Here is a 25,570-nt window from a genome sequence, read left to right as displayed (position 1 = left end):
GATTTGAATGAAGTGTCTGTTAACAGATCATTTTTAGAAACCAGATTAATAGCACTGAAAAAGGTAAAAGTAGACATAACTGCAAGATAGTCTTTTAAGCTATTTGGGCAAAGTAAAACCAAAGAACAGTTACATCACAAAAAGAGATCTGTTGAACCCATGTCAACTCTATGCAAGAGCAAGACATTTCCCTGTCCTTTCCCCAATGCCTTGCAGACCCTTTTTTTTCTTTCCACTGCTTACCAAATATAGGGAATTCTGGAAGATCAAAATCATTGCATATACTTTCTCTATAACTTTTGAAAACATAGGATGCAACCTTCAGATCAAGTGGTTTGGCAAATTCTAATCAAATTACCTTTTATAGCACCATTTCCTTTTGACAATTAATTTAAGTTCCTCATTTTCATTGAACCTATCCTTCCCCACCAAGTCTGCACAAAATTTTGACTCCTCCTTTAACAAAGAGGAGGAATAGTACAGACAGTCCCTAGGTTGCAAACTGTTTCAGTTCTAGACTTAGTTTACAAATTGGAACACAATAGGGGACAATATAAAATAGCCATTCTTGAGTACAGGAAACGTTCATATGATGGACCTTTAAAATTACACCCTTATATGTAAATCGGGGTTGCCCTATATTTGTTTCAGGCTTTTACATTTCCTGTTACAAATTTAGTATTTGCCTTCAAATAAACCATATTTAATTTTGCTAATTTCTTCCTTGTGAGAATACTAAAATGCTTTTACAATCTGTTTGCATGTCTCTTGCTAGATCACTTTTTTAAAAAACATATTCAAATCAAATTCTTGACCATCCTTTGTGGAATTCCAAAGTCTCCCCAACCGTGGGTTTACTACGCTTTTTGGAAACATTATAAGCCTTTCCCTTTAAGCCAACATTTGCATCTCATGGGATTTTAGATTTGTTGCAGATTGTGAAATAACATTCAATTATTTGCCATTGCTGGTCTACCATCATACCATTTAATCTAGTTTCCTAATCCACTTCAGCTAATTGGCCCTATTGCAGAAGTGTTAATTAGCACAGAGAATCCAATAATAGTTTAAAATAACATTCAATTAGTCACATCAAAAGGTTTGCATATGGGAGAAGTCCAAAAAAGCCAATTAGCTGTTATAATTTGAAATGATAAACAGGACTCTATGCTTGGGTAGATGTAAAATATACCATTATATTATTTCAAAGATGATAAGAAATAGGGACACGAGTAGACTGTTTGGCACCTCAAGCTTGCTCAGACATGTGACAGGATCATAGCTGAGCAAGGAAGTTATACCAAGTGCCCTACATCAATTCTTATCCCAGAGTCAACATTCCAAAAACAACTATTAAGTGATGATTATCACATCTGTTTGCGAGATTTTAATCCTACACTACAACAGCAACTACTTGATAATAAATTCTCTTTGCAAGCTATAAAGCACAATGAGATCAATTGGTTGTGGAAGACTGCGTCAGCTAACACCCACAACTGCTGATGATAGCAGGATGGGACTTCCATAGCCATGCAACAAACAATCTAATGACATCAATTCAGAGAGAAGCAATTCAAATGAAAGTACTTTTGAATTTGCCCTGCATATACAGTGCTCAGGAAAAGTCAGTAGCTCTACTTTTCATAGTTTTACTTGCACAGTAACAGGAGAAAAAATGACAAGAAAGAAAAAGACATTACATACCAGAAACTCTGATTACAACAGGTGTTCTGATATATATAATCGAGGAAAACAAATGGTCAGTATTCATACTCTTTAATAAAATGTGAATATATGCATATAGTTTTCTTTATTCTATCATGGATGTGGGCATCTATAGCTTGGCCAGCACTCACTGCCCAACTCTAATTGCTTTGGAATGGAGTGGCTTGCTAGGCCATTTCAGAGGCCATTGTACTTCAGTTAAAAGTCAACCACATTGATATGGGTTTGAAGACATATGTAGCTGGGGCCAAGTAAGGAAAGCAGATTTCCTTCCTTAAAATAAATTAGAGAATCAGATGGGCTTTTACTACAATAGACGGCTATTATAGGTTTTATTTAATTCAAATTTCATTGTCTGCTATAGTAAGTTTCAAACCACAGAACATCAGCTTGGGCTACAGGATCAGCTAGTCCTGTGATATTAAAAGTATGCCCCTATCTCTCTTTTACATGTACATCACAACTAGGGCCCTTCCCTTTCAGAGCAAAAACCTCGTTTAAGCCCAATAAAGATTATTTCATGCATTGGGCAATCTTACCTTCATATTTCATAAAATATCATGCATGTAAAGTTGTCTAATGCTTCAAAACCAAGCAGCCAGAAAAAAACCCTCAACCTTAAAATCATGAGGCCAAAACAGCTCTTTGAAAGTGAAGCGAACAGCTTATTAGTAGTCCTACACTCTTCAGACTTGGAATGGTCTAATGGAAATAAATAGTTTGCCAGATACAAATCAAAAGTATACCGTAAATTAAAGGGGAAGGTCAGTAGTTAATTACTGGTAGACATTTGAGCAGGTATTTCATAATGTTCAGCAAAAATGTATTCCTGTCAAAAATATGGACTCTGTGGGAAGGATGAATCACTATTTTAACAAAAATAGTCAAGGGAAGTATCCAATCAAAAAACAAAGGCATACAAAGTATCAAAAACTAGTTTTAAACCAAAGAACTCAGATTATTAAAAAGCTAATAAAAAGGAAGAAAATTGATTATGATAGTAAATTGTAAGAAATATAAATACAAGCAGTAAGAGCTTCCACAGGTATATAAAAAGACAGTCAGTAAAGGAAATATTGGACCCTTGGAGGATGTGACTGGAGAATTGATAACAGTGAAATGACAGATAAACTAAACCAATATTTTGTAAAGGTTTTCCCAGTAGAGGACAGTGCAAACACCCCGAACTTATTAGGTAAGAAAGATCTGGTAACATTTTTATCATGAGGGACAAAATATTTGGCAAACTGATGGGACTAAAGGTAGATGAGTCACTTCGATCTGATGGCTTACATCTAACAGTTTTAAGGGTGTAGAGATAGTGTAGCTATTTGCCAAAATATTCTGGAACAGTCTGGGTTCCAGGAGGATTCCAATGAATTGGAAAGCCCCTAGTATGACACTCCTGTTCAAGAAGGGAGGGACAGGAAAAAAAAGGAACTCAAAAGGACAGTTAATCTAATATAATTGTTGGGAAAATTCTAGAGCCTGTTATTAAGGAAGAAATAGCAAGACGCATAGAAAATCAAACACAGTCAATATGGTTTTGTGAAAAGGAAATAGCATTTTACAAAACTGTTACAGCTCTTTGAAAACATAGCAAGCAGAGTTGATAAAGGGAACCAGAGGTGCAGTGTATTTGGATTTCCAGAGGCATTCACTGAGGTGTCATGTAAAACTTTATTGCACAAGTTAGGAGCTCAAATAATTGGGAGTGAAATATTAGCACGGATTCAGGATTGGTTAACACAGAAGATAAAATTGGAATTAATGGCTCTTTCTCAGGTCAGAAAGTCATAACAAGTGAAGTGCCACACAATCAGTCCAAGGGCTTCAATTATGAACTATATTAATAACTTGGAGGAAGGGGCAGACTGTAGTCACGTTTGCACATGACACACAAAAAAATCATTGGAGGGCATGTGGTTACGAGTACATAAAGAATCTGCAAGGGGATAACAGATAGGTCCTGTGAATGGGCAAAAAGCTTGGCGGATGGAGTTTAAAATAAGAAAGAGACAGGTTATGAACTTTAGCAGGAAGAATCAAAAGTCAGGTTACTATTTAACTAGAAACACACTCCAAAAATGCAGTCTAGAGTGATCTGGGTGTTTTTGTGCATAAACACAATGTAATTGAGAAAGAGAATGGAATTTTGGCAATTATTGCTAGGGTGCTGGAGTTTAAAAATAGAAAAACTTGCTACAACTGCATGTGAGTTGGTGAGGCTGCATCTGAAGTACTTTGCATAGTTTTGTTTTCTGGACTCAGGAAAAGATGCCTTTGGAGGCAGTTCAAAAGAGATACACTGGACCAATTCTTGGGACGAAGGGGTCGACTTATGAAGAATGCCTTTACTGGTTAAGAGTTTAGAAGGATGGGGGGGGAAGGATTTTATTGAAACATAAAAGATTCAGATGGGGCTTGACATCGTAGATGCTGAGATGATGTTTCCACTACTGGGAGAGTCTTAAATTAGGGAAGATGGTTTCAGAATACGGGGATAAGAGTTGAAATAAAAGAACGCTTGCTATAAAACTCAAATTTTTCATGGATGCGGGGGAGGTGCCAGTGGACTGGATAGTGGCAAGATTAGATGATTAGATTCCCTACAGTAAGAAAGGAAGGAAGCCCTTTGGCCCAACGAGTTCACACCGACCCTCCGAAGAGTAACCCACCCAGACTCTTTCCCCTGATTAATGTTCCTAACACTATGGGCAATTTAGCATGGCCAATTCACCCGACCTGCACATCTTTGGATTGTGAGAGGAAACCGGAGTACCCGGAGGAAACCCCCTACACAGATACAGGGAGAATGTGCAAACTCCACGCAGACATTTGCTGGAGGTGGGAGTTGAACCTGGATCCCTAGCACTGTGAGGCAACAGGTTAACCACTGAGCCACTGTGCCGCCCACAAGGCAGCTGTATGCTAGAAATGCTGCAAGGACATTCCCAGTAACTACAGGCTAGTCAGCTTAATATTAGTGGTGGCAAAGATTTAGAAATAATAAGAATCAGAGAAAACAAAATCATCAGCCACCTGGAGTGGTTTAAATTAATTAAATGTCTACAGGTTTGAAAAAGATAGATCAAATTAATTGTTTTGATGAAGACTGATAAAGAAAATACATTGTCAAATAGCTGCTTGGAATCCAAAGTACTAATTAAATGGTTAGTTAACAAAATTAAGCCGCATGGAAGAGCATTGTCAGTGAGAGTTTAAATTAAAAAATTGATTTGAGGACCGAAAACAGTAGGCTGTGATAAATGGCTATTTTTCAGTCTGGAGCATAGTAGGAAGTGTATCCAAGGTTCAGTTCTAGGACAGCTGCTTCAACTGATATATAAATGAGCTGTATATTTAAATACAAAGTAAAATTTCAAAATTTGGGGAAGGCTCCAAACTTGGGAGGTACCACAAATATTCAGCATGATACCAATGGACTATGTCAGGACAATAAATAGGCTAGCAGAATTGGCAGCCAAGTGGCAGCTGGAATTCTTGATGTCACAAGGAATTAAGGGCTCTGGGGAGAATGCGGGTAAGTGGAGTTGAAATGCCCATCAGCCATGATTGAATGGTGGAGTGGACTCAATGGGCCAAATTGCCTTACTTCCACTCCTGTCTTATGGAATTCGTTATAAAAAATATGATAGCAGGGTGAAGGAGAGGCAACATAAAACAAATGATATATTTTTGAAGTGTTCACAGGCAGAGAGGTACCTGGGAGTACATGTGCACAGATCTTTAAAGTTGACAGGTCATACAGAGACTGGCTAGCAAAGTGTGTGGAACCTGCAGCTTTACAAATAGAGGTATTGAATACAAATGTATAAAATTATGCAGAAATGTAATAGACATCTGGTTATACAATAACTATAGTGCTGCATCCACTTATAATCACTACACTTTAGGGGAAATGACGGCAGAGTTGCAATGCCACTGGAGAGAGGCAAACATGGGTGTGAATTTCATAACAGCAGCTCATATTAGAATTCAACTGATAAAACTAGACTATAAAAATAGGCGAGATTTTGACCATGACTCTTATCACAGATTGTTTTAAAGACCCAAGTGATTCACTAATACTTTTCGGGGAAGAAAGTTTGCATCCTTACTCACATGCAACTCCAGACCCTTAGCAATAGGAGGTACTCTTAACTGCCTATAGAAACAGTCTAGCAAGATTGTGCAATATATACTTGCCTAGTCAGTAACACCCATAACCTATGAAAGAATAGATTAAAAAGAACTTTTAAAATGACATGAGGATCCTTGAGAGAGCAGAGAATAAGATTGATCAGACTGGTTCCAGAAAGGAGACATTTTCGTCACAAAATTTGGTTGGAGAAGCTTGAGATTTCCTCCTTGGAGCAAATGAGCTTGAGAGGACGTTGAGAGTTGAGAGGTGTATGAAATTATGACATGTTTAAGGTAGACAAAGGAAAGGCATTCCCACTAGTTGACTTAACTAGAACTAGGTGGATGCTAGAAAATTGTTTCTGTTAGGCGAGGAGACTAGGACCCGTGGACACAGCCTTAGAATTAGAGGGGGTCATTTCAGAACGGAAATGCGGAGACATTTCTTCAGCCAGAGAGTGGTGGGCCTGTGGAATTCATTGCCACGGAGTGCAGTGGAAGCCGGGACGCTAAATGTCTTCAAGGCCGAGATTGATAGGTTCTTGTTGTCTAGAGGAATTAAGGGCTACGGGGAGAACGCTGGCAAGTGGAGCTGAAATGCGCATCAGCCATGATTGAATGGCGGAGTGGACTCGATGGGCCGAATGGCCTTACTTCCACTCCTATGTCTTATGGTCTTAGGGGACACAAACTTAAGGTTTGGACCAAGAAATAAGGGTTACATGACTGTCTTCACCTGGAACACTCATCCTTCAAAGGATGCTGGAAGCAGAGACAATGATTTCAAAAGAAAATTGAAAGAGAATTTAGGTAAATAAGCTTACAGGAAACACTGTCGGAACAGGACTCCACAGAGAGCCAGCATGGAATAAATTAGCCAACTGACCTCCTTCTGTCGCATACTGCTTCGAGGAAGAAGTTGTTTTAGGGTATTATTTTAAACTTAATGGTTTATAATTTCCTGTTGAAGGTATAACAATAATATAACTTGTTAAACTTGCATTGTGCCTTAAATCCTCAAGATAAAATTGAGGGATTCAACTTTAAGGTTTGCATAAATTTCGTGAAAGCAAAGACTTTTATCAAATATACTTAATAGTCAAATTTAAGTCATTTCTCAGCAGCAGCTTCTAAAAAAAAAATCATAATTTCATTCAGGTATTTCCAAAAAGAGATGTGGATCAGAACACATTCTCATTTCCAACTTCCATTCCTGATCAATTTTAACCAGGCAACTACTTATATTCAAAGTTAAAAATCACACAACACCAGGTGATAGGCCAACAAGTTTAATTGGAAGCACACTAGCTTTTGGAGCGACGCTCCTTCATCAGGTGATAGAGTGTCGCTCCGAAAGCCAGTGTGCTTCCAATTAAACCTGTTGGACTATAACCTGGTGTTGTGTGATTTTTAACTTTGTACACCCCAGTCCAACACCGGCATCTCCAAATCATGACTTATATTCAAAGAATTTAGAAGAAGCCACTAAAGCTTTATTACAAATTTAGCTTTATTAAAAAAAATTAATTAACAGAATCTCTCAGCTATTGCAGAATAGACAATAATAATCCACCTCCTGCCTCTCGGGTCTCCTTGCTTTATTATACATCAGTAATTTGCTTTCTTCCATCCAATGATCGGCAGCCTCAGTCTTGCAGTGTTTCAGCATAGTTGAATTTTATGTTTTCAATTCGGCTTCCTCCTGCTGGGAGTCTGGAATGAATTGGCCTCTTCAATTGATCTCTCAAATAAGCAAAACCCTAGTGTTTTATCATCTACAATCCTGTTTTACCACTCAATTAAGCTCTGCTTTTCAGTCAGGCATTATATTCGAGAAAGACTAATGACAGAGAGCTTGAGTTCTGAAACATGTATGTGTAAAACAAAATGCTCCTGACTGAAAAGTGGTATATAAAATATATCAATACATCAACATGCATGTTATCAAAACTAGTGGAGCACCATCTTTATTTTGTACGAGAAACACCATCTTATTTTTCTTTAGAAAAAGCAATCCTTGTTTTGTCTACTATTTTTAAGGCAGTGATAAAATCTCTCGCCAATACTGAAGGCACAGCAGTGCATAAATTTAAGCCACTACGAACCAAATCATGGCATACAGCTTCTTGATAATAATTGTTAGGGGTTGGTAGACACTGAAAAATAAAAAGTTTCACAACCCCATCAACAGTATGCAGGGAAATTCAACACAATGCTGCCAGCAATATCAGGCAGACATTTTGTGAAGATATCCCTCACCTAACACCATTTGAGCATGTTTGTTCCATTCGGTTGTGTCTGCAATGCATCTCAAGAGGGTTTTAGTTTTAAAAATGCCTTGAAAGAGCACTAAAAAATGCTAAACCATCACTTGAAAAGCATTATCAATTAATTATCATGTAATATGCTTTGCCTGGCAGCAAAATCAAATAGCTCGAGAGGTCTCCACTCTTAAATAGTGAGATCTAAAATACTTTAATAACAAAATTCTATAAGTGAACATATTTTATACATTAACTTTCAATTCCCACCTTTACTTCTGGATCTGATGCTGGATCCACAACTACGTTGTTCTGTACATTCCTCTTCAGCTAATTCACATTCTGAATTTCTACACATTGCATGCAAAAAACTTTGCAACTGGCAACACAATACATCCATTGGGGCTTGAACTACTTCAGGGCACAAGGTTTCTGCATAGGAACTATAAAGAAAACCAAAAAGCAATAGGAGATCAATGTAAGAAGTTCAAATCAAAATACCAAAGCTTATTATTTAATATATCTAGTTTATGAAAGATAAGGAAATTATGTCAATTTTACCATTGGCATCAAATAGACAGGTTAAAAGAAAAAAAGTGAAGATTGTGACCAATTCCATAGAAAAATTAAGAACTGTATTACATTGACAATTATAAGCATCTGTTGGGAGGGTGACAAAATCCATAAATCAGGGTTCAACATGCTTCAGTGCACCAACGTAACTAAACCACCCAGGTCCAGAAAAATGTAAGTTATGCATTAAAATGGATGATTATTTGTTGGAATGCTGTTGATGTTACAAGGAAAAACAAAATATAAATCCACCTAACAGAAATTGCAAATAGATTTTGATGTTAGTGTACTTACCAAGATTGACATATTACTTCATTAAATGTCACTCTAAGTTACAGCTTCCTTTATGGATTGCTTACCTAGCAGTGATAGCTAAAATCTGCAGAAGTCGAGCACCTGCCAACTTTAGTGCAACGTTTAAATGGGGATGGCCAGACACTGAAGCCATCAGCCAACGTTGGTTTACCAGGAGACAGGAGTTTGTCAGCTTTGAAAGAGCTTCGAGAAGACCACTGTTAATGACCACGGATAGGTCAGCAGGCTGGTAACGGATGTTTAAAGCAAATATAGTAGCTAACAGAAGGTGCTGCTGTGCTCCTGCAACAACAAACAATATTTAATAAAATTCAAATAACCAGTGTAAAACCACTTGGCAGTCTTAAAACAGAATTAGTCTAAGTTATTGCCAGTTCAAAAAAAATTGTACAACACTTTTGTTAAACATTTAAATTTTAGAAAATATACATAACCTACATGGACTGTAAAATGTTAAAAAGTACACTTAAATAAGCTAATTTTCAAAATAAAAATCAGTTTTGAAAATAAGTGCATGCCGTCATAACCTAGATTAGTGCAGTATTAATCTTGAAGTTGTAAGAACTTAATATGAAATAAATTTGGCAAATTATGTTTTGTGTGTGCAGCAGTCATCTGGGTTTCAATTTCTTAGTTCTCCTTCATACCCATGGTTCGAAGACAAATTTTGGTATTAGTTATTACTTATTCCTCATTGTCGGCCGTTGACGTCATGCTGAAATATAGTTCCATCGATAAATGACATTTCTCTACACCTCAGTCTGTGACTGGTTTGCGCATCAACTTGATAGTGCGAGAGGCACACAGAAAGACAGAGGAAAGGGATTCACTTAAGAGTCAGAACTGATTGGATAGGCTCGCTAAAGGACTGAAGAAGGAAGTGAGTGACCAAAGATCAGATTTCTGTTGCATATTTGTGCCTTGTTTGGCAAGTCTACACGACTAATGTATGTTCGAACCATTGAATTATTGCACTTAACATCTACAAAAGTGACTAACTGCTTAATTGGATATTACAACATTTAAAGTATGGACTGTATCAATTTTAAATGCTTTTTGAGTCCAGTGATCCTTCATCATTATTTTAGTGAAGGGCTTGAAATATGAACTCTGTTCCTCTTTTGACAGATGTTATCAGACTTGCAGAGTTTCTCTAGCACTTTTGATTCACCATCCAGAGCAAATGTGGACTCTAAATAGATGTATTGAAAATGCTTAGCTCTGCATTACAATTTTTTTTTATTGTTAATTGATCTCCTACATTGTTGCAAGTGGTAAATTGGAAAATAAACCAGCTCTTTTACCTGTCCTTGATGGCGTGAGTTCTTATACTCACTTGTCTCAACTTTTCTGTCTTGTCTCCTTCAGCTTCCTTTGAGGTGGATATAATTGGGGGAATGGTAGGGGAAGGAACTATCAATAGCTGCACACTGCACTTGTAATTGGACTGTGGGGAACCCTAAGCGCTCTGCATCTGGTCCTAATCACCAGCTCCTTTATGTTAGTTTATTGCTATCAAGGTACCTATCCCTCACCTTTCTTTGTTTCAACACCTTGTAAGCATGTATGTATCCCAACTTTGATATCTTTTCCTTTGAACTACTTTGTAGAGGCAGTGGCATAGTGGCAATGTCACTGGACCCTCGGCCAATGTTCTGGGGACATGGATTCAAATCCCACTATGGCAGATGTTGAAATTCCAATTCAATAAATATCTGGAAAGGAAAGCTTTAATGGTTACCATGTAACCATTTTCAATTGTCGTTAAAACCCAACTTGGTCACTAACATCCTTTAAATTAAGGAAATCTGACATCTTTAACATATGTCTGGCCTACTTGCGACTCTAGACTCTAAGTGCTAATGCAGTTGATTCTTAACTGCCCTCTGGGCTATTAGGGATGGGTAATAAATGTTAACCTAGCCAGCGAGACCCATATCCTGTAGCCCATCCCTAATTGCCATTGAGCTGAGTGGCTTGCTAGGTCTTTCAGAAGTCAGTTAATAAGACCAGAAGGTATAGGAGCAGAAGTACCATGCAGCTCACCAAATCTGCTTCACCATTCAATGTGATCATGGTTGAACTGATAATCTTAATGCTACTTTCCTGGCTTTTCCCCCAATCACATTCCCTTACTAATGAAAAATCTGTCTATAGCAGCTTTGAATATATTTAACTATCCAGCCTCTGCAGCCTTCTTTAGGAGATTTGCTACCCTCAGAAATTCTTCCTCATCTTGGTCTTAATCAAAGATTATGCCCTCTGGTCCCAAACTCTCTCACAAGAGGAATCAACCTCTCTGTATCTGCCCTGTCAAGTCCTCCAAAGATCTTGTTTGTTTCAATCAGTTGTATCCAACCTACTCAACCTCCCCTCATAGAAAAATCCTCCATACCCAGCATCAACCTAGTGAACATTCTCTGGACTGTTTCCAATGCTAGTATATCCTTTTATTGTTTTAAGACAACCAAAACTAATCAAAGTATTCCAGATGTGGTGTACCTAGTGCCTTGTATTCTTTTAATAAGACTTCCCTATTTTTAGCAAAAACAAATTACTGGAGAAACTCAACAGTTCTGGCAGCATCTGTGCAGAGAAATCAGCTAAACCTGCAGAGTTTTTCAGCAATTTCTATTTTTGTTTCAGATCTTCAGTATCCACAATTCTGTTCGATTTCCATATTTTTAGGTTGTATTCCTTGAAGATTTAGATTGAGATTAAAATTCCTTTTAGACTAGTGAACCTTGCTGGACTCCCTCTATGACACATATATTCTTCTTCAACAAAGGGGACCAAAACTCCACTCAATATTCAAGCCTTATCTCAAAGTTCTTTACAATTAATTGAAACAAGATATTTTTATGCCAATGGCATGGGTTCAGTTCCTGCACTGGTTGAGGTTGCCATGTAAGACTCTTCTTTTCAACCTCGTGGTGGTGCTCCCATTTCCCCTTTGTCCTACTAACTAGCAAATATTGTCGGCTTTGGAAGGTGCTGTTGAAGGATCATTGGTGAGTAGCTGCAGTTTAGCTTGTATTAGGTATGCACAGCTGCCACTGCACGTCAGTGACGCAGGAAGTGAATGCTGATGGTACTGGATGGGCTGCTGATCAAGCTGCTATATCTTAATGGTGTCAGCTCCTGGTGTGTGGGAGCAACATTCATCCAAGCATAATCCTGTCACAATCCTGACCTGTGTGTTGTAATTGGTGGTCAAGTATTGGGAAATCAGGTGAGTTACTTGCCTCAGAATTCCAGCTTCTGACTTGATTTTGTAACATTGGTATTTATAGATCCACTCCGGTTTCATTTATGATAAATGATAACCCCCAGGATGTTGACCATGGGGGCTTCAGCAATATAAAGTACAAAGAAAATTACAGCACAGGAACAGGCCTTCAGCTCTTCAAGCCTGCGCCAATCCAGCTCATCTATCTAAACCTGTTGCCTATTTTCTAAGAGTCTGCATCCCTCTGCCCCTGCCCATTCATGTATCTATCTAGATAGATCTTAAATGATGCTATTGTGCCCACCTCTACAACTTCTGCTGGCGATGCGTTCCAGGTACCCACCATCCTCTGTGTCAAGAACTTTCCACACATATCTCCCTTACACTTTTCCCCTCTCACTTTGAACTCGTGACCCATAGTAATTGAGACCCCAGTGTGGGAAAAAGCTTCTTGATATCCACCCTGTCTATACCTCTCATGATTTTGTAGACCTCAAATCAGGCCCCCCCACCCCCCAACCTCCGTCTTTCTAATGAAAATGATCTTAATCTACTAAACCTCTCTTCATACCTAGCACCCTCCATACCAGGCAACATCCTGGTGAACCTCCTCTGCACCCTCGCCAAAACATCCACATCCTTTTGGTAATGTGGCGACCAGAACTGTACACAGCATTCCAAATGTGGCCGAACCAAAGTCTTATACAACTGTAACATGACCTGCCAATTCTTGTACTCAATACCCCGTCCAATGAAGGAAAGCATGCTGAATGCCTTCTTGACTACTTTACTGACCTGCGTGGCCACCTTCGGGAAACAATGGATCTGAACACCCAGATCGCTCCTCACATCAATTTACCTCAGGACTTTTCCATTTACTGTTTTGTTCACTCTTGAATTGGATCTTCCAAAAAACATCACCTCACATTTGCACAAATTGAACTCCATCTGCCATTTCTCAGCCCAACTCTCTATTTATCTATATTCTGCTACATTCTCTGACATTCCACTTCACTATCTGCTACTCCACCAATCTTAATGTCATCTGCAAACTTGCTAATCAGAAGACCTATACTTTCCTTCAAATCATTTATATATGTCACAAACAACAGTGGTCCCAGCAGGAATCCCTGTGGAATACCACTAGTCACAGGTCCCCATTTTGAGAAACTCCCTTCCACTACTACTGTCTCCTGTTGCCCAGCCAGTTCTTTATCCATCTAGCTCGTACACCCTGGACCCCGTGCGACTTCACTTTCTCCATCAGACTACCATGGGGAACCTTATCAAAGTGTTTACTGAAGTCTATTTATATGACATCTCCAGCCATTCCCTCATCAATCAACTTTGTCACCTCCTCAAAGATTTCTATTAAGATGGTAAGACATAACCTTACCTGCACAATACTATGTTACCTATCATTGATAAGCCCATTTTGTTCAAATATAAATAGATCTAACCCTCAGTATCTTCTGCAGCAGCTTCCCATCCACTGATGTCAGGCTTACTGGTCTATAATTATCTGGATTATCCTGCTACCCTTCTTAAACAAGGGGACAACATTAGCAATTCTCCAGTCGTGTGGGACCTCACCCATGTTCAAGGATGCTGCAAAGGTATCCTTCGAGGCCCCAGCTATTTCCTCTCTTTTAGAATGCACAACACTTACTCCCTCCTTATGCCGACTTGGCCTGGAACAATCAAACATCTATCCCTAACCTCAACATCCATCATGTCCCTCTCCTCTGTGAATAGCAATGCAAAGTACTCGTTAAGAATCTTACACATTTTCTCGGACCCCACGCATAACTTTCTTCCTTTGTGCTTTCGTGGACCAACCCTTTCTCTAGTTACACACTTGTTCCTTATATATGAATAAAAGGCTTTAGGATTTTCCTTAACTATGTTTGCTAAAGATATCTCATGAGCCCTTTTAGCCCTCTTAATTCCTTATTTCAGATTGGTCCTACATTGCCAATATTCTTCCAAAGCTTCATCTGTTTTCAGTCACCTAGACCTTATGAATGCTTCCTTTTTCCTCTTAGCTAGTCTCACAATTTCACCTGTCATCCATGGTTCCCTAATCTTTCCATTTCCATCCCTCATTTTCACAGGAAAATGTTTGTCCTACACTCTAATGAACATCTCTTTAAAATCATCCTACATACCAATGGCTTCAAACAGCTGCTCCCAATCTCTATTCCCCAGCTCCTGCCAAATTTTGGTACAGTTGGCCTTCCCCCAGTTCAGCACTGTTCCTTGAGGACCACTCTCATCTTTGTCCATGAGTATTCTAAAACTCACGGAATAGTGATCACTAAGTCTCAAAGTAATCCCCACTGAAACTTCAACCACCTGGCTGGGCTCATTCCCCAACACCAGGTCGAGTATGGTCCCTTCCCAAGTTGATCATCTACATTCTGCTCTAGAAAACCCTCCTGATGCTCCTTACAAGTTCTGCTCCATCTAGATCTCTAACACTAACTGAATCCCAGTCAATGTCTGGAAAATTAAAATCTCCTATCACCACCCCCTGTTGATCCTACATCTTTCCATAATCTCTTCACATATTTGCACCTTTATCTCACACTCGCTGTTGGGAGGCCTGTAGTACAGCCCCAACATTGTTAACACACCCTTCCTATTTCTGAGCTCTGCCCATATTGCCTCACTGCTTGATTCCTCCATAGTGCCCTCCTCCTTCAGCACAACTGTGATATTCCCTCTGACCTGTAATACAACTCCTCTACTCCTTTCCCTCTCTCTCTATCCGGCCTGAAGAATCAATATCCTGGGATATTTTGTTGCCAAACATGTCCTTCCCTCAACCACGTTTCAGTAATATTAATAAACTTCCGGGTACTAATCCAAGTCCTAAGTTCATCTGCCTTATCGACTACACTTCACGCATTAAAACAAATGCTTCTCAGACCACAGTCCCTTTGCGTGCATCATCTGCTCCCTAACCATCCTTCCCTTTAGCCATACTGACTTCATTATCTAGTTCCTTACAGGCTTTAGTTACAACCTCCTTACTGTCCACTAACATTCTCATTTAGTTCCCATCCCTCTGCCACATTATTTTAATCTTCCCCAACAGCGTTAGCAAAAGCACCCCCAAGGACATTGGTTCCAGTCTGGCCCAAGAGTACACCGTCCAATTTGTAAATGTCCCACCTTCCGCAAAACCAGTTCTAATGTCCTAAAAATCTGAACCTTTCCCTCCTGCATCATCGCTCAAGCCACACATTCATCCTGCCTATTCTTTCATTTCTACTCTGACTAGCACATGGCAATGGTAGCAATCCTGAGATTACTAGCTCTGAGGTCCTATTTTTTAACTTGGTTTCTAACTCCATAAATTCTGCTTGTAGGACCTCATCCCGTTTTTTTTAAACGTATTTCATTGGTGTTTATATGCACCACGACAACTGGCTGTTCATCCTCCCCCTTCAGAATGTTCTGCAGTCGATCTGAGACATCCCTGACTTGTACACCTGGGAGAAAGTGAGGACTGCAGAGGCTGGAGACCAGAGTTGAAAAATGTGGTGCTGGAAAAACACAGCAGGCCAGGCAGCATCCGAGGAGCAGGAGAATCGATGTTTCAGGCATAAGCCCTTCTTCAGGAATGCCCTGAAGGGCTTATGCCCGAAACGTCGATTCTCCTGCTCCTCGTAAGCTGCCTGGCCTGCTTTGTTTTTCCAGCACCACATTTTTGTACACCTGGGAGGCAACATACCATTCAGGAGTCTCATTTTCAACATCAGAACCACCTACCTACTCCTCTTACAATTGAATCCCCTATGACTATAGCTCTTCCCACCCTTCTGTACAGCAGAGCCAGCCACGGTGCCATGAACCTGGCTACTGCTGCCTTCTCCCTCAACAGTATCCAAAACGGTATACCTGTTTAGGAAGGAGATGACTGCAGGGCACACCTGCACTGACTTCCAGCTCTTTCTCTGCCTTTTGGTCACCCATTCCCTTTCTCCCTCAGCAATCCTAATCTGTACTGTGACAAATTCACTAAACGTGCTATCCATGACACCCTCAGCATCGTGTATGCTCCAAAGTGAGGCCACTGACAATAGTTATGCCATTGAATGTCAAGTGACAGCAATTAAATTCTCTCTTTTTTTTGAGATGGTCACTGCCTGGCACTTGTGTGGCATGATTATTATTTGCTGCTTACCAAAAACAATGTTGACAGGATCTTGCTGGATATGGACATGGAGAGCTGAAAACTTTTATACGATCACAACTTGTAACCTCAGCCAGGTACATGCCTCACCCTAATAAAAACCTAAAGAACTGCGGATGTGGAAATCACAAACAAAACCTGAAATTACTGGAAAAGCTCAGCAAGTCTGACACCATCTTTGTAGAGAACTCAGAGTTAACACTTTGGGTTGTGATCCTTCCTTAGAACTGGCAATGGTTAGGAAAATGTTGGTTTTATGCAGAAGATAGGGGAGGGGTGAGGGGGTAAAGAATAAATGATAGTTGGAGACAAAACCCAAAGAGAGAGGATGCCAGTTGGACAAAGGAGTGGATGACGGTCAGCCTGGGGGAATGAATATCTACTAATGGATACTTAGTGGTTATCAATGGCTTATAATGTAATAGCAGCCTATTGTGATAACAAAGCCTGGAGTATGGAAGTTGGGGTAAGGACATAGGAGGAATGCAAGTCCTAAAGTTGTTGAACTTGATAGAGTCCAGAAGGCTGAAGAGCTCCCAAGTGGAAAATAAAGTGCCATTCTTCCAATTTCCACTGACATTTTCTGGAGCTCTGTAAACACCTCATACAAAGACATTGGTCAGGGAATGAGGTGACATGTTGAAATGGCTGGCAACTGGAAATTCAGGGTCTTTTTTGTGGACTTCAAAGAGCCCAGGGTAAATGTTGAGGACAATTCCCTCCCAACAATCCACCACTACCCCTCAAACTTTGTTGAGTTTGTTTGCCAGTGTGACAAATTACTTCAGGTCATTAGATGGGCCTTTGGGATTACTATCCACAGAACACAGATTTGAAAATTCTGACGAAAGATCACAGGCCTGAAATATTAACCTAGTTTCTATCTAGACATACTGCCAAACCCGCTGAGCATAAAAGTAAGAGAGATGTACGGAAACAGATCCTTCGCCCCAACTTGTCCATGCTGACCAGATATCCTAAATTAATCTAGTCTCATTTGCTATTATTTGGCCCATATCCCTCTAAATCCTTTCTATCTATCTACCCATCCAGATCTCATTTAAACGTTGTAAGTGTACCAGTCTCCACCATTTTCACTGGCAGCTTATTTCTTACACACACCATCCTTTGTTCCTTTTAAATCTTTTCCCCCCTCACTTTAAACCTATGCCTTCTAGTTTTGGACTCCCCTACCCTGGAGAAAAGACCTCAGTTATTTATCCTATCCATGCCCCTCCTGATTTTATAAACCTCTATAAGGTTACCCCCTCAGTCATCAACACGCTCAGGAAAAGAGTTCCAGCCTAATCAGCCTTTTCCTAGAGGTCAAACCCTCCAATCCTGGCAACATCATTGTGGCCTAACCAATGTCCTGTACAGCTGCACCACGACCTCCCAACTCCTATACTCAATGGTGGCTCAGTGGTTAGCACTGCAACCTCACCGCACCAGAGAGCTGGGTTCAATTCCGGCCTAGGGTGACTGTCTGTGTGGAGTTTGCACATTCTCCCTGTGCCTACGTGGGTTTCCTCCGGGTGCTTCGGTTCCCTCCCACAGTCCAAAGATGTGCAGGTCAGGTGTATCGGCCATTCTCAATTGCCCATAATGTTAGGTACATTAGTCAGAGGGAAATGGGTCTGGGTGGGTTGGTGTGGACTTGTTGGGCCGAAAAGCCTGTTTCCCCACTGTAGGTAATCTAATCAAATCAATGCAAGAATACCAAATGTCTTCCTCACTACCCAATCTAGCTGGCTCAACTTTCAAGCAACTATGAACCCATACTCCAAGCACTTCCAACATTCTCAGTTTCTCTTTGAGATTTCCAAAATTAGCAAGATTTTATTATTGCATAAACATCTGTTTGCACCTCCCAATTCCTCGTCATCTGGATGAAAGGCTATTTTTCATGATACGCTTGAAAATTATGTTGGAATATTTTTCTATGAGAAAAAATTAACAAAAATACTACTTTAATGGAATGTTATGGTCCTCTGAATGAAAGAGAAACCAAATTTATAATTAATTAATCAGGATGAAGTATTGACCCAGTGGTATTATCACTGGACTGTTAATTCCAAGACCCAGATAAAGTTCTGAGGACCAGGTTCAAATCCCACAACAGCAGGGGGTGGAATTTGAATTCATAAGAACCTGGAATGAAAAATCTCTAATGATAACTATCTCTAATGATTGCCATCTGTCAGAAAAACCCATCCAGCTCACTAATATTGTTTACACAAGGAAACTGCCATCCGTACCTGGTCTGGCCTACATGTGATTCCACACTCGCAGCAGTGTGGTTGACGCTTAACTGCCCTCAGAACAACTAGGGATAGGTAAAAAATGGTAGTAGTAAATGATGCTCTAATGCAGTGAATGAGTAAAAGAAAAATATTTTGCATTTGTTTTCACAGAAAAGTATACCTGAAAAGGTATGAGAGAAGTTTGAATAAACTGATAGAACAATAAAAGATAAGAAAATAGACCTGAAAAGACTGCAGTGACACAAAGAGTGCAACCTTAAATAATGTGGGAAGCCAATGGCCAATTAGTAGAGGCTGTAATCTCAATTTTTGAAACACTCTTAGGGCATGGAAAATGTATCAGAGGGCTGAATTTTCAATACAAATTTTTATTTAAGAAGGGCAAAGGGGTAAGCAGGTACCCACTGAATTTCACATGCTTCTTGTCTTTAGAACTGTCAGCGATAAAGTTTAAAACTAACTAAAGGATTAGTAGGATCACTTCTGCACATATGAGACAAAAAACAAAGACAGCCTGGAGGTACGGTCAAACACAAGACAGATAAAATCTAATTCCAATAACTGTCTAGTGATATATTTGGTAAGAAACATGAGGAAAGGCAATTTAAAATAAGGATAAAAGTTCTAAAAAGGGTCTGAGAAGCAGAGGGATATTGAGGATATATGTACAACTCATTGGAAGTGACAGAACAAATCGAGACAACTTAAGATGCACAGGGGCTTGACTTTAAGTAGAAACAATTCAAAATTGAGTTAGTTATAAAGATTTTTTTCTTGAATACCAGTTTATCCTCAACTTAATCGGTGTACAATTCTGAGCACCACAATTTAGAGAGAACATTAAAGGTATGCGAGAGTCATAGTCATACAGTGAACCAGTACAGAAAAGGACCTTCAGCACATTGCATCTGTGTGACCTATCTGCACTCGTTCCACTTTCCAGCACTAGACCCATAGTTGTGAATGTTATGATATTTCAAGTGCTCATCCATGTACTTTTTAAAGGGTGTGAGGTTCCCTGCCTGTACTGACCTTCCAGCAGTTTTTCATTGTTATATTTTAAAATACATCTAATCACAAACACTGCTTAGGAGACAGATGATTAAATTCTCAATTATTCAACTAAAAATTAGATGCATATGCTTCTTCTGTAAATTTTACTATTTCTTGTCATGGTAGCATTGAACAGTGACTAGATTTCCCATAATCCTATTTCGAATTAGTTTTCTCATTTAAAAATTGCATACAACTATATTCTACAATTTTCTCTTGTTGCTAAGTGAATGCATGTGATCAACATTTGCATTTTTAAAGTCAAGAAATCAAAATTGTGTTCTTAAACATTTATTTTAGCCAGAATTTTAATTTTTATAGTGGTCCTGTAGCAATTTGCTTAAGACTATCCTAACTACTTACTTTCTTGGTGAATTGGATAGAGATTTTATCCAAAACTTTATTTTTAATCTGGGTAGGAATGGAGATAGAAGTGCTAGTCAAAAATAAAATCTCCCTACTATTATTAATGACACTAGTGAATAAAATATTTCTAATTTATTAAACCATCATTATCTCCAAATTAACACCACTATTTTTTAAACCTGAGAATTCCTTTCCAGTTGCAAGTCCCCGTTTCAGAGAAGACACCAAATGTTGATAAAGCTTATGTGCTGCAGCTTGGAGCTCAATCTGTGTACTTCCATGGGCAGCCTGTGTTATATCCTGAGATGGGGGTAAAAGAATACATTCAGTGAATACAGACTGCATTTCCTTTAATAATCCAGAGACATGTGAAGACTGAATTATATTTATCTCTTGCTATAGAACTAACAGTCATTTGTTAGAGATGAATAATATCTAGAAAGTGCCATTCAATACATAATAGTTGTACAAAATAATTATACCCAAGCACCTTCATACATTGTAGTTCAGCACAAATTTGCAAGAAAAGCAAAATCAACATTCCTTTACCGTATAATGCTGGAGTTTTCCACAATTCCGTTTAATGTTTGTTGTATTTGCTGTTCCCAGATCAAAGCAGCCAATTAAAAACTGCAACTGTACTGTCAATAGAAGACCAGGGGATTTTACTGACAGTCCTGAACTATCCAATGAGGAGCCACCTTTAGCCTCCATTTCAGAGAGGAAAGTTGAAATCTGGCAAAGAGCTTCAAGACGAAGCTAATAAAAAAAAGCACAAAAAAATCTAAGAATTTGCTTTGAAATTCAAATAGGGAAATAAACTACTGGCACTAGGTTATAATTTCAACTACATTATCTGTTACTTAAAATAACAATGTTATTTCATACAAGTGTTCAAAATTATGATGAGTTCTAATAAAAAATAGGAACAAAATTATAACTGGCATAAATCTAAGCAAGAAAGAAAAAGGGAGAGAGATATTTTTATACAGATAATTGTACCATAAGCTGTTATTAGAATCCACAACAGATTTTAACAGGGAGGGAGACAAATATTTAAAAGAGTACAGAGTACAATATTGAAAGCCAGGTGAAAAGCCTGCATTATAAATGTTTGAACTTTCACAGCACTGGCAGAGGTTCAACAGATCAAATAGTTCATTTCTGTGCTGTAAGTGTCTACAGTTATATGAAATCATATTGCTGATCTGTTATACCGTACATTACACTCAAATGAAATTGGTTAATACACTAGAATAGTTTGATCATTACAGAATTAGTCCACTTGTTTATGAAAAATCCAAACCACTGCAGCCATTTATTTATATTGTGCCAAGATGATTCCTCAGAATTGCACTGTCCTATGCATTGACTTTACCAAATACATTAATAATCTTACCTCTGCTCTTTCCTGCTGGTGACCCATTGCTGTAATAACTGCCTTAGGGTCAGACCCTTTCCCCACTTCTTGTTCTACCAGATTTGAAGTCCGAGTAAGATGCCCACAGAGGAACTGAAAGATGTCATTCAGCAAAGGTGCAAATGTAGTACCCTTGGAGTTTTCTGGTGGGCTGATACATTGCCGTAGCAGTTGCCATGCATCTTTCATAATGCCCAATGAACACAATGGCACACCTAGGTAAAAAAGTAAATTATTTAACAAAATATCAACACAAAAAGGCAAAGCTCTGTTTGACTACCTAGAAAACTCTAGTACAAATAATAAAAAGATTCAATCCTTTTCTCAGCGACATCCTTTCATCTCAGTGAAGTATTCCTATTTTAACTTTTCAATTTTTTACTCAAGTGACTGTTTCCAGCCATGCTCCTTGGAATGCTGAAATAGTCAGTTACTTCTTTCCAGTCTGGACTTGTTTCAAATTTGATTAACTAAGTTCATACACAGAGTGTTAGCAAATAAATTAAAGATTGAAATAAAGGCAGAATTTCAAAAGGCTGAGATTCCTCAGGTTTTCATTCAATATTTAGTATTAAAAGGAGGGAACCCTGAAAATCATGCATTGCTGCTTTAATTAGCTACCTTTACGTTAAAATAGAAAAAAACGGAATTAGGGAAAAAGAAAACTGAAAATAAAGTTTGAATTGGAACAGGAAGAGAAATAAAAACAGAAACATGTAAAAGGAAAAGAAAAATAAGCAGCAAAAGAGAGGAAAGTGGAATTTAAAATCTTGCTCTTCAAACAGAGACTGACCTGAGACAACATGAACCGGTGACAAAATAAAGGAAGACTGAAAGAGGTAACTCAGATGGTTTGGAGTCCAGTGAGGATTTGATTTGACTAGAAATCTGCACTTATATTTACGAGAATACAGTGCAAAGATATTTCATCACATGTGCAGATAATGGAGGTGATGAAGTAGTCAACAGATGTTTGGACCTGTGCACTACAATGTGTGTCTTGATAGCTATGAATGTGTACACTAGTTAATAAGAACAATCTGCTGACTATGAGACTGCTAAAAAAAGTTTCAACGCAGTTGAGCTTGCCCCTGAAGATTAACTAAAATTTAGAATAAGAAAGAAAACTCATTAGACATTCGTAGAAAAGAAAAATAAATGTTATGAAAACAATGATTTTTATCATTGAAGCTAGAGAATAGTTTAGACAATATGAGGTAATTCAGAATTATGGAAAAAATCTAAGACAGTATTCTGGTAATCCATGAGGGCTATTCAGATAAGGTCAAGTAATAAAGATTGGTAAAGAAATCAAGAATGAAGCAGCAGCAGTTCTGGCAAATAATCATGATATTTCACTCCGACAGCTAAATGTAGGGAATTGGTCAGTTTGGAAACCAAAAGAAAACTGGGGGAACAGAAAATGTGGAGATGGAAAAATGGAAAAGGTATTAACTTTAGGGATCAAACGGAAGGATGCCAGAATAATAAGCAGAAAAGCTAGAACCTAGAAGTGATATAAAAGAAAACATTGTAATGAGAATGGACATGAGAGAATGGACATGAGAATGGAAGTGAAATGTGAGAAGGATTTCAGTACTAAGAGTGGCTAAGGAATCAGAAAAGGAAAGTGCATCAGGAAGCAAAACAGATATCAAAACTATTGTAGTTGTGCAGGTGGAGAACGTTCCGTCAGAAGATATTAGAGGGAGAAGATTCAGGACAGTCAATACAATTCTCTCTCAATTGCTCAAATTTCTCAAAGATATTCAGATCATTTGAGATTCCGAATATATTATTTCAAAAGAAGAAGTTTTGCCTTTCTCTTCTGCACAAGATGATAAACTGAAGCAATACCTCTAGGGAAAACTGCAGCAAAAATGATTGTGGAAGAGTTAGTATTTTTTAAAAAATCAACACTTAAGACATAGTTTGCCCAACAAAATAGAATCAGATTAAGGTCAAAATTTTGCTGCAAATAATCAAATAAATAATGAATGGTTTGAGAATAAAACAAATTACATCTTTGATTTATAATCCACAATCTCAGGACACATGAGAAAAATGGCAAACTTTGAACACCATGTGATTAGAGCTTATGGTCAGGTATGTCTTAACATTTGGAATAAAGGCATTTCCTTGATCCTGTTTGCAATTAGGAATATCTCTAATGAGTCCACAGAATTTAGTCCTTTTGAATAATATACAGCCATACAGACATGAAGTGAAAGAACCACTTAAATTGATCAAAGAAAGTTTTTTTTATAAACCAAAGCTCAGAGACGGATCTGTGTGTTGGATTTTCTTTGAAACACAACAAAAGTTTCCAAACTCGTCAGTCAAAAAGCTTTTGAAACGTTCTCAACAAATAATGAAAGTTAGAGCAGATGAAAAGGTCAAAACTTGGAATTCTGTTGCTGGAGACAAAGTGCTAGTATTGTAAACCCACTTCTGTGGAACCATTCAAAGGTTCATTTGAATTTCAAATCCAAATAAACTCAATTATGTAAATATTCCAGAGAGGAGAAAAAAAAAAATCAGTGAGTTCAGAAACAGTATATTCCAGTTGGAGTAAAAGGCCTAAAAGATTAGAGAACAATGGATGAATAAAGAAAAATCATATATTGGATATAGACAAGTTTGGCAGCCAGGTTTGCTTATGCTGCAAGGAATGATTTAAACTAGATTTGCAGCAGGATGGGATCCTCAACGCCAGAAAGGCAAGTGTGAGGCTCGAAGGAGAGACAATGATCAGAAATAGTTGATGAGACAGGTCAGGCTGGAACACAGCAGGGAGCAAGGAATACCTGTTGGATTATATAAATTGCATTTATTTCAATGCAAGAGGGCTGACAGGCAAGGCCAATGAACATAAGACATGGACAGGTATGTGGGACTGGGATATTATAGCCATTATAGAAACATGGCTAAGGGAGGGGCAGGACTGGCAGCTTAATGTGCTAGTGTACAGGTGTTTCATGCGTGAGAGAGATGGCGGAAGGAGGGGAGGTGGTGTTGCATTTTTGATTAAGGCAAGCAGTAACCAGAGATGAAATAACTGAAGCAGTTATGGACATGAGAATGGAAGTGAAATCTGAGAAGGATTTGTGGATGAAGCTAAGAAATAAGAAGGGATGGTGACGTTATTGGAATGGTACTATAGAGCCCCCAAATAGTCAGGGGGAATTAGAGGAACAAACATGCAGGGAGGTTGGGGAGACTTGTAGGAGCAATAGGGTTGTCATAGTAGGGGATTTTAATTTTGCTAATATAGACTGGGACTGCCAGAGCGTGAAGGGCTTAATGGGGTGGAATTTGTTAAGTGTGTTCAGGAAAGTTTCCTCACTTAGTATACAGAGATTCCTACTTTGGAAGGGGCAAAACCCGACTTATTCTTGGGAAATAGGGCACGACAGGTGACAAAAGTGACAGTGGGGAAGCAGTTTGGAATGAATGACCATTGTTCTATTAATTTTAAAATAATTATGAACAAGGACAAAACTGGTCCACAGGTTCAAGTTCTAAATTGGGGCATGGTGAATTTTGATGGAATTAGACAGGTGCTTGCAGTGGTTGATTGAAGTTTGTTTGTAGGCAACAGGACGTCTGGCAAATGGGAGACCGTTAAAAGTGAGATAACCGGAGTCAAGGTCTGTATGTCCCTGTGAGGGTGAACCCTGGATGACAAGAGATATTGAGGCTTTGACCAGAAAAAAAGGAGGCATGGCTCTGGTACAGGCAGCTGGGATCAAGGGAATACCTGGAAGTAAACAAGAGTTTACTGAAGAAAGAAATCAGGAGGGTGAAAGGGGGCACAAAGGTAACCTTGGCTAAGAAGATTAGGGCGAATCCAAAGAGGTACTTTACAATAAAAAAACCCAGAGACAGAATAGAGCCACTCAAGGACCAAAGTGGACATGTTTGTGTAGAAGCGCAGGAGATGGGTGAGGTTTTCAATGAATAGTTCTCCTTTGTTTTTACCATGGAGAAAGACAAGACGACTTGGGAACTTGGGGAAGT

The 25,570-nt window shown here is 38.8% G+C and overlaps 1 protein-coding gene across 4 annotated transcripts in view; it reads right to left on the bottom strand.

Moving 5' to 3' along the window:
* Positions 1-25,570, bottom strand: part of LOC140478739 (probable E3 ubiquitin-protein ligase HERC1) — a 342,968-nt gene that overhangs the window by 187,074 nt on the left and 130,324 nt on the right. For all 4 annotated transcript variants that reach the window (XM_072572083.1, XM_072572056.1, XM_072572075.1 and 1 more), the window contains exons 26-30: positions 21,530-21,765; positions 20,680-20,889; positions 20,310-20,430; positions 9,062-9,299; positions 8,400-8,572 (exon numbers count right to left, since the gene is read on the bottom strand). In XM_072572083.1, the coding sequence (XP_072428184.1) occupies positions 8,400-8,572; positions 9,062-9,299; positions 20,310-20,430; positions 20,680-20,889; positions 21,530-21,765 (978 nt within the window). The remainder of the gene's footprint in view (positions 1-8,399; positions 8,573-9,061; positions 9,300-20,309; positions 20,431-20,679; positions 20,890-21,529; positions 21,766-25,570) is intronic.

The sequence above is a fragment of the Chiloscyllium punctatum genome, chromosome 1 (assembly GCF_047496795.1).
Source record: "Chiloscyllium punctatum isolate Juve2018m chromosome 1, sChiPun1.3, whole genome shotgun sequence".
NCBI lineage: Eukaryota > Metazoa > Chordata > Chondrichthyes > Orectolobiformes > Hemiscylliidae > Chiloscyllium > Chiloscyllium punctatum.
Note: the sequence above shows the minus strand (reverse complement) of the source record. Positions and strands in the feature narration are given on the sequence as shown.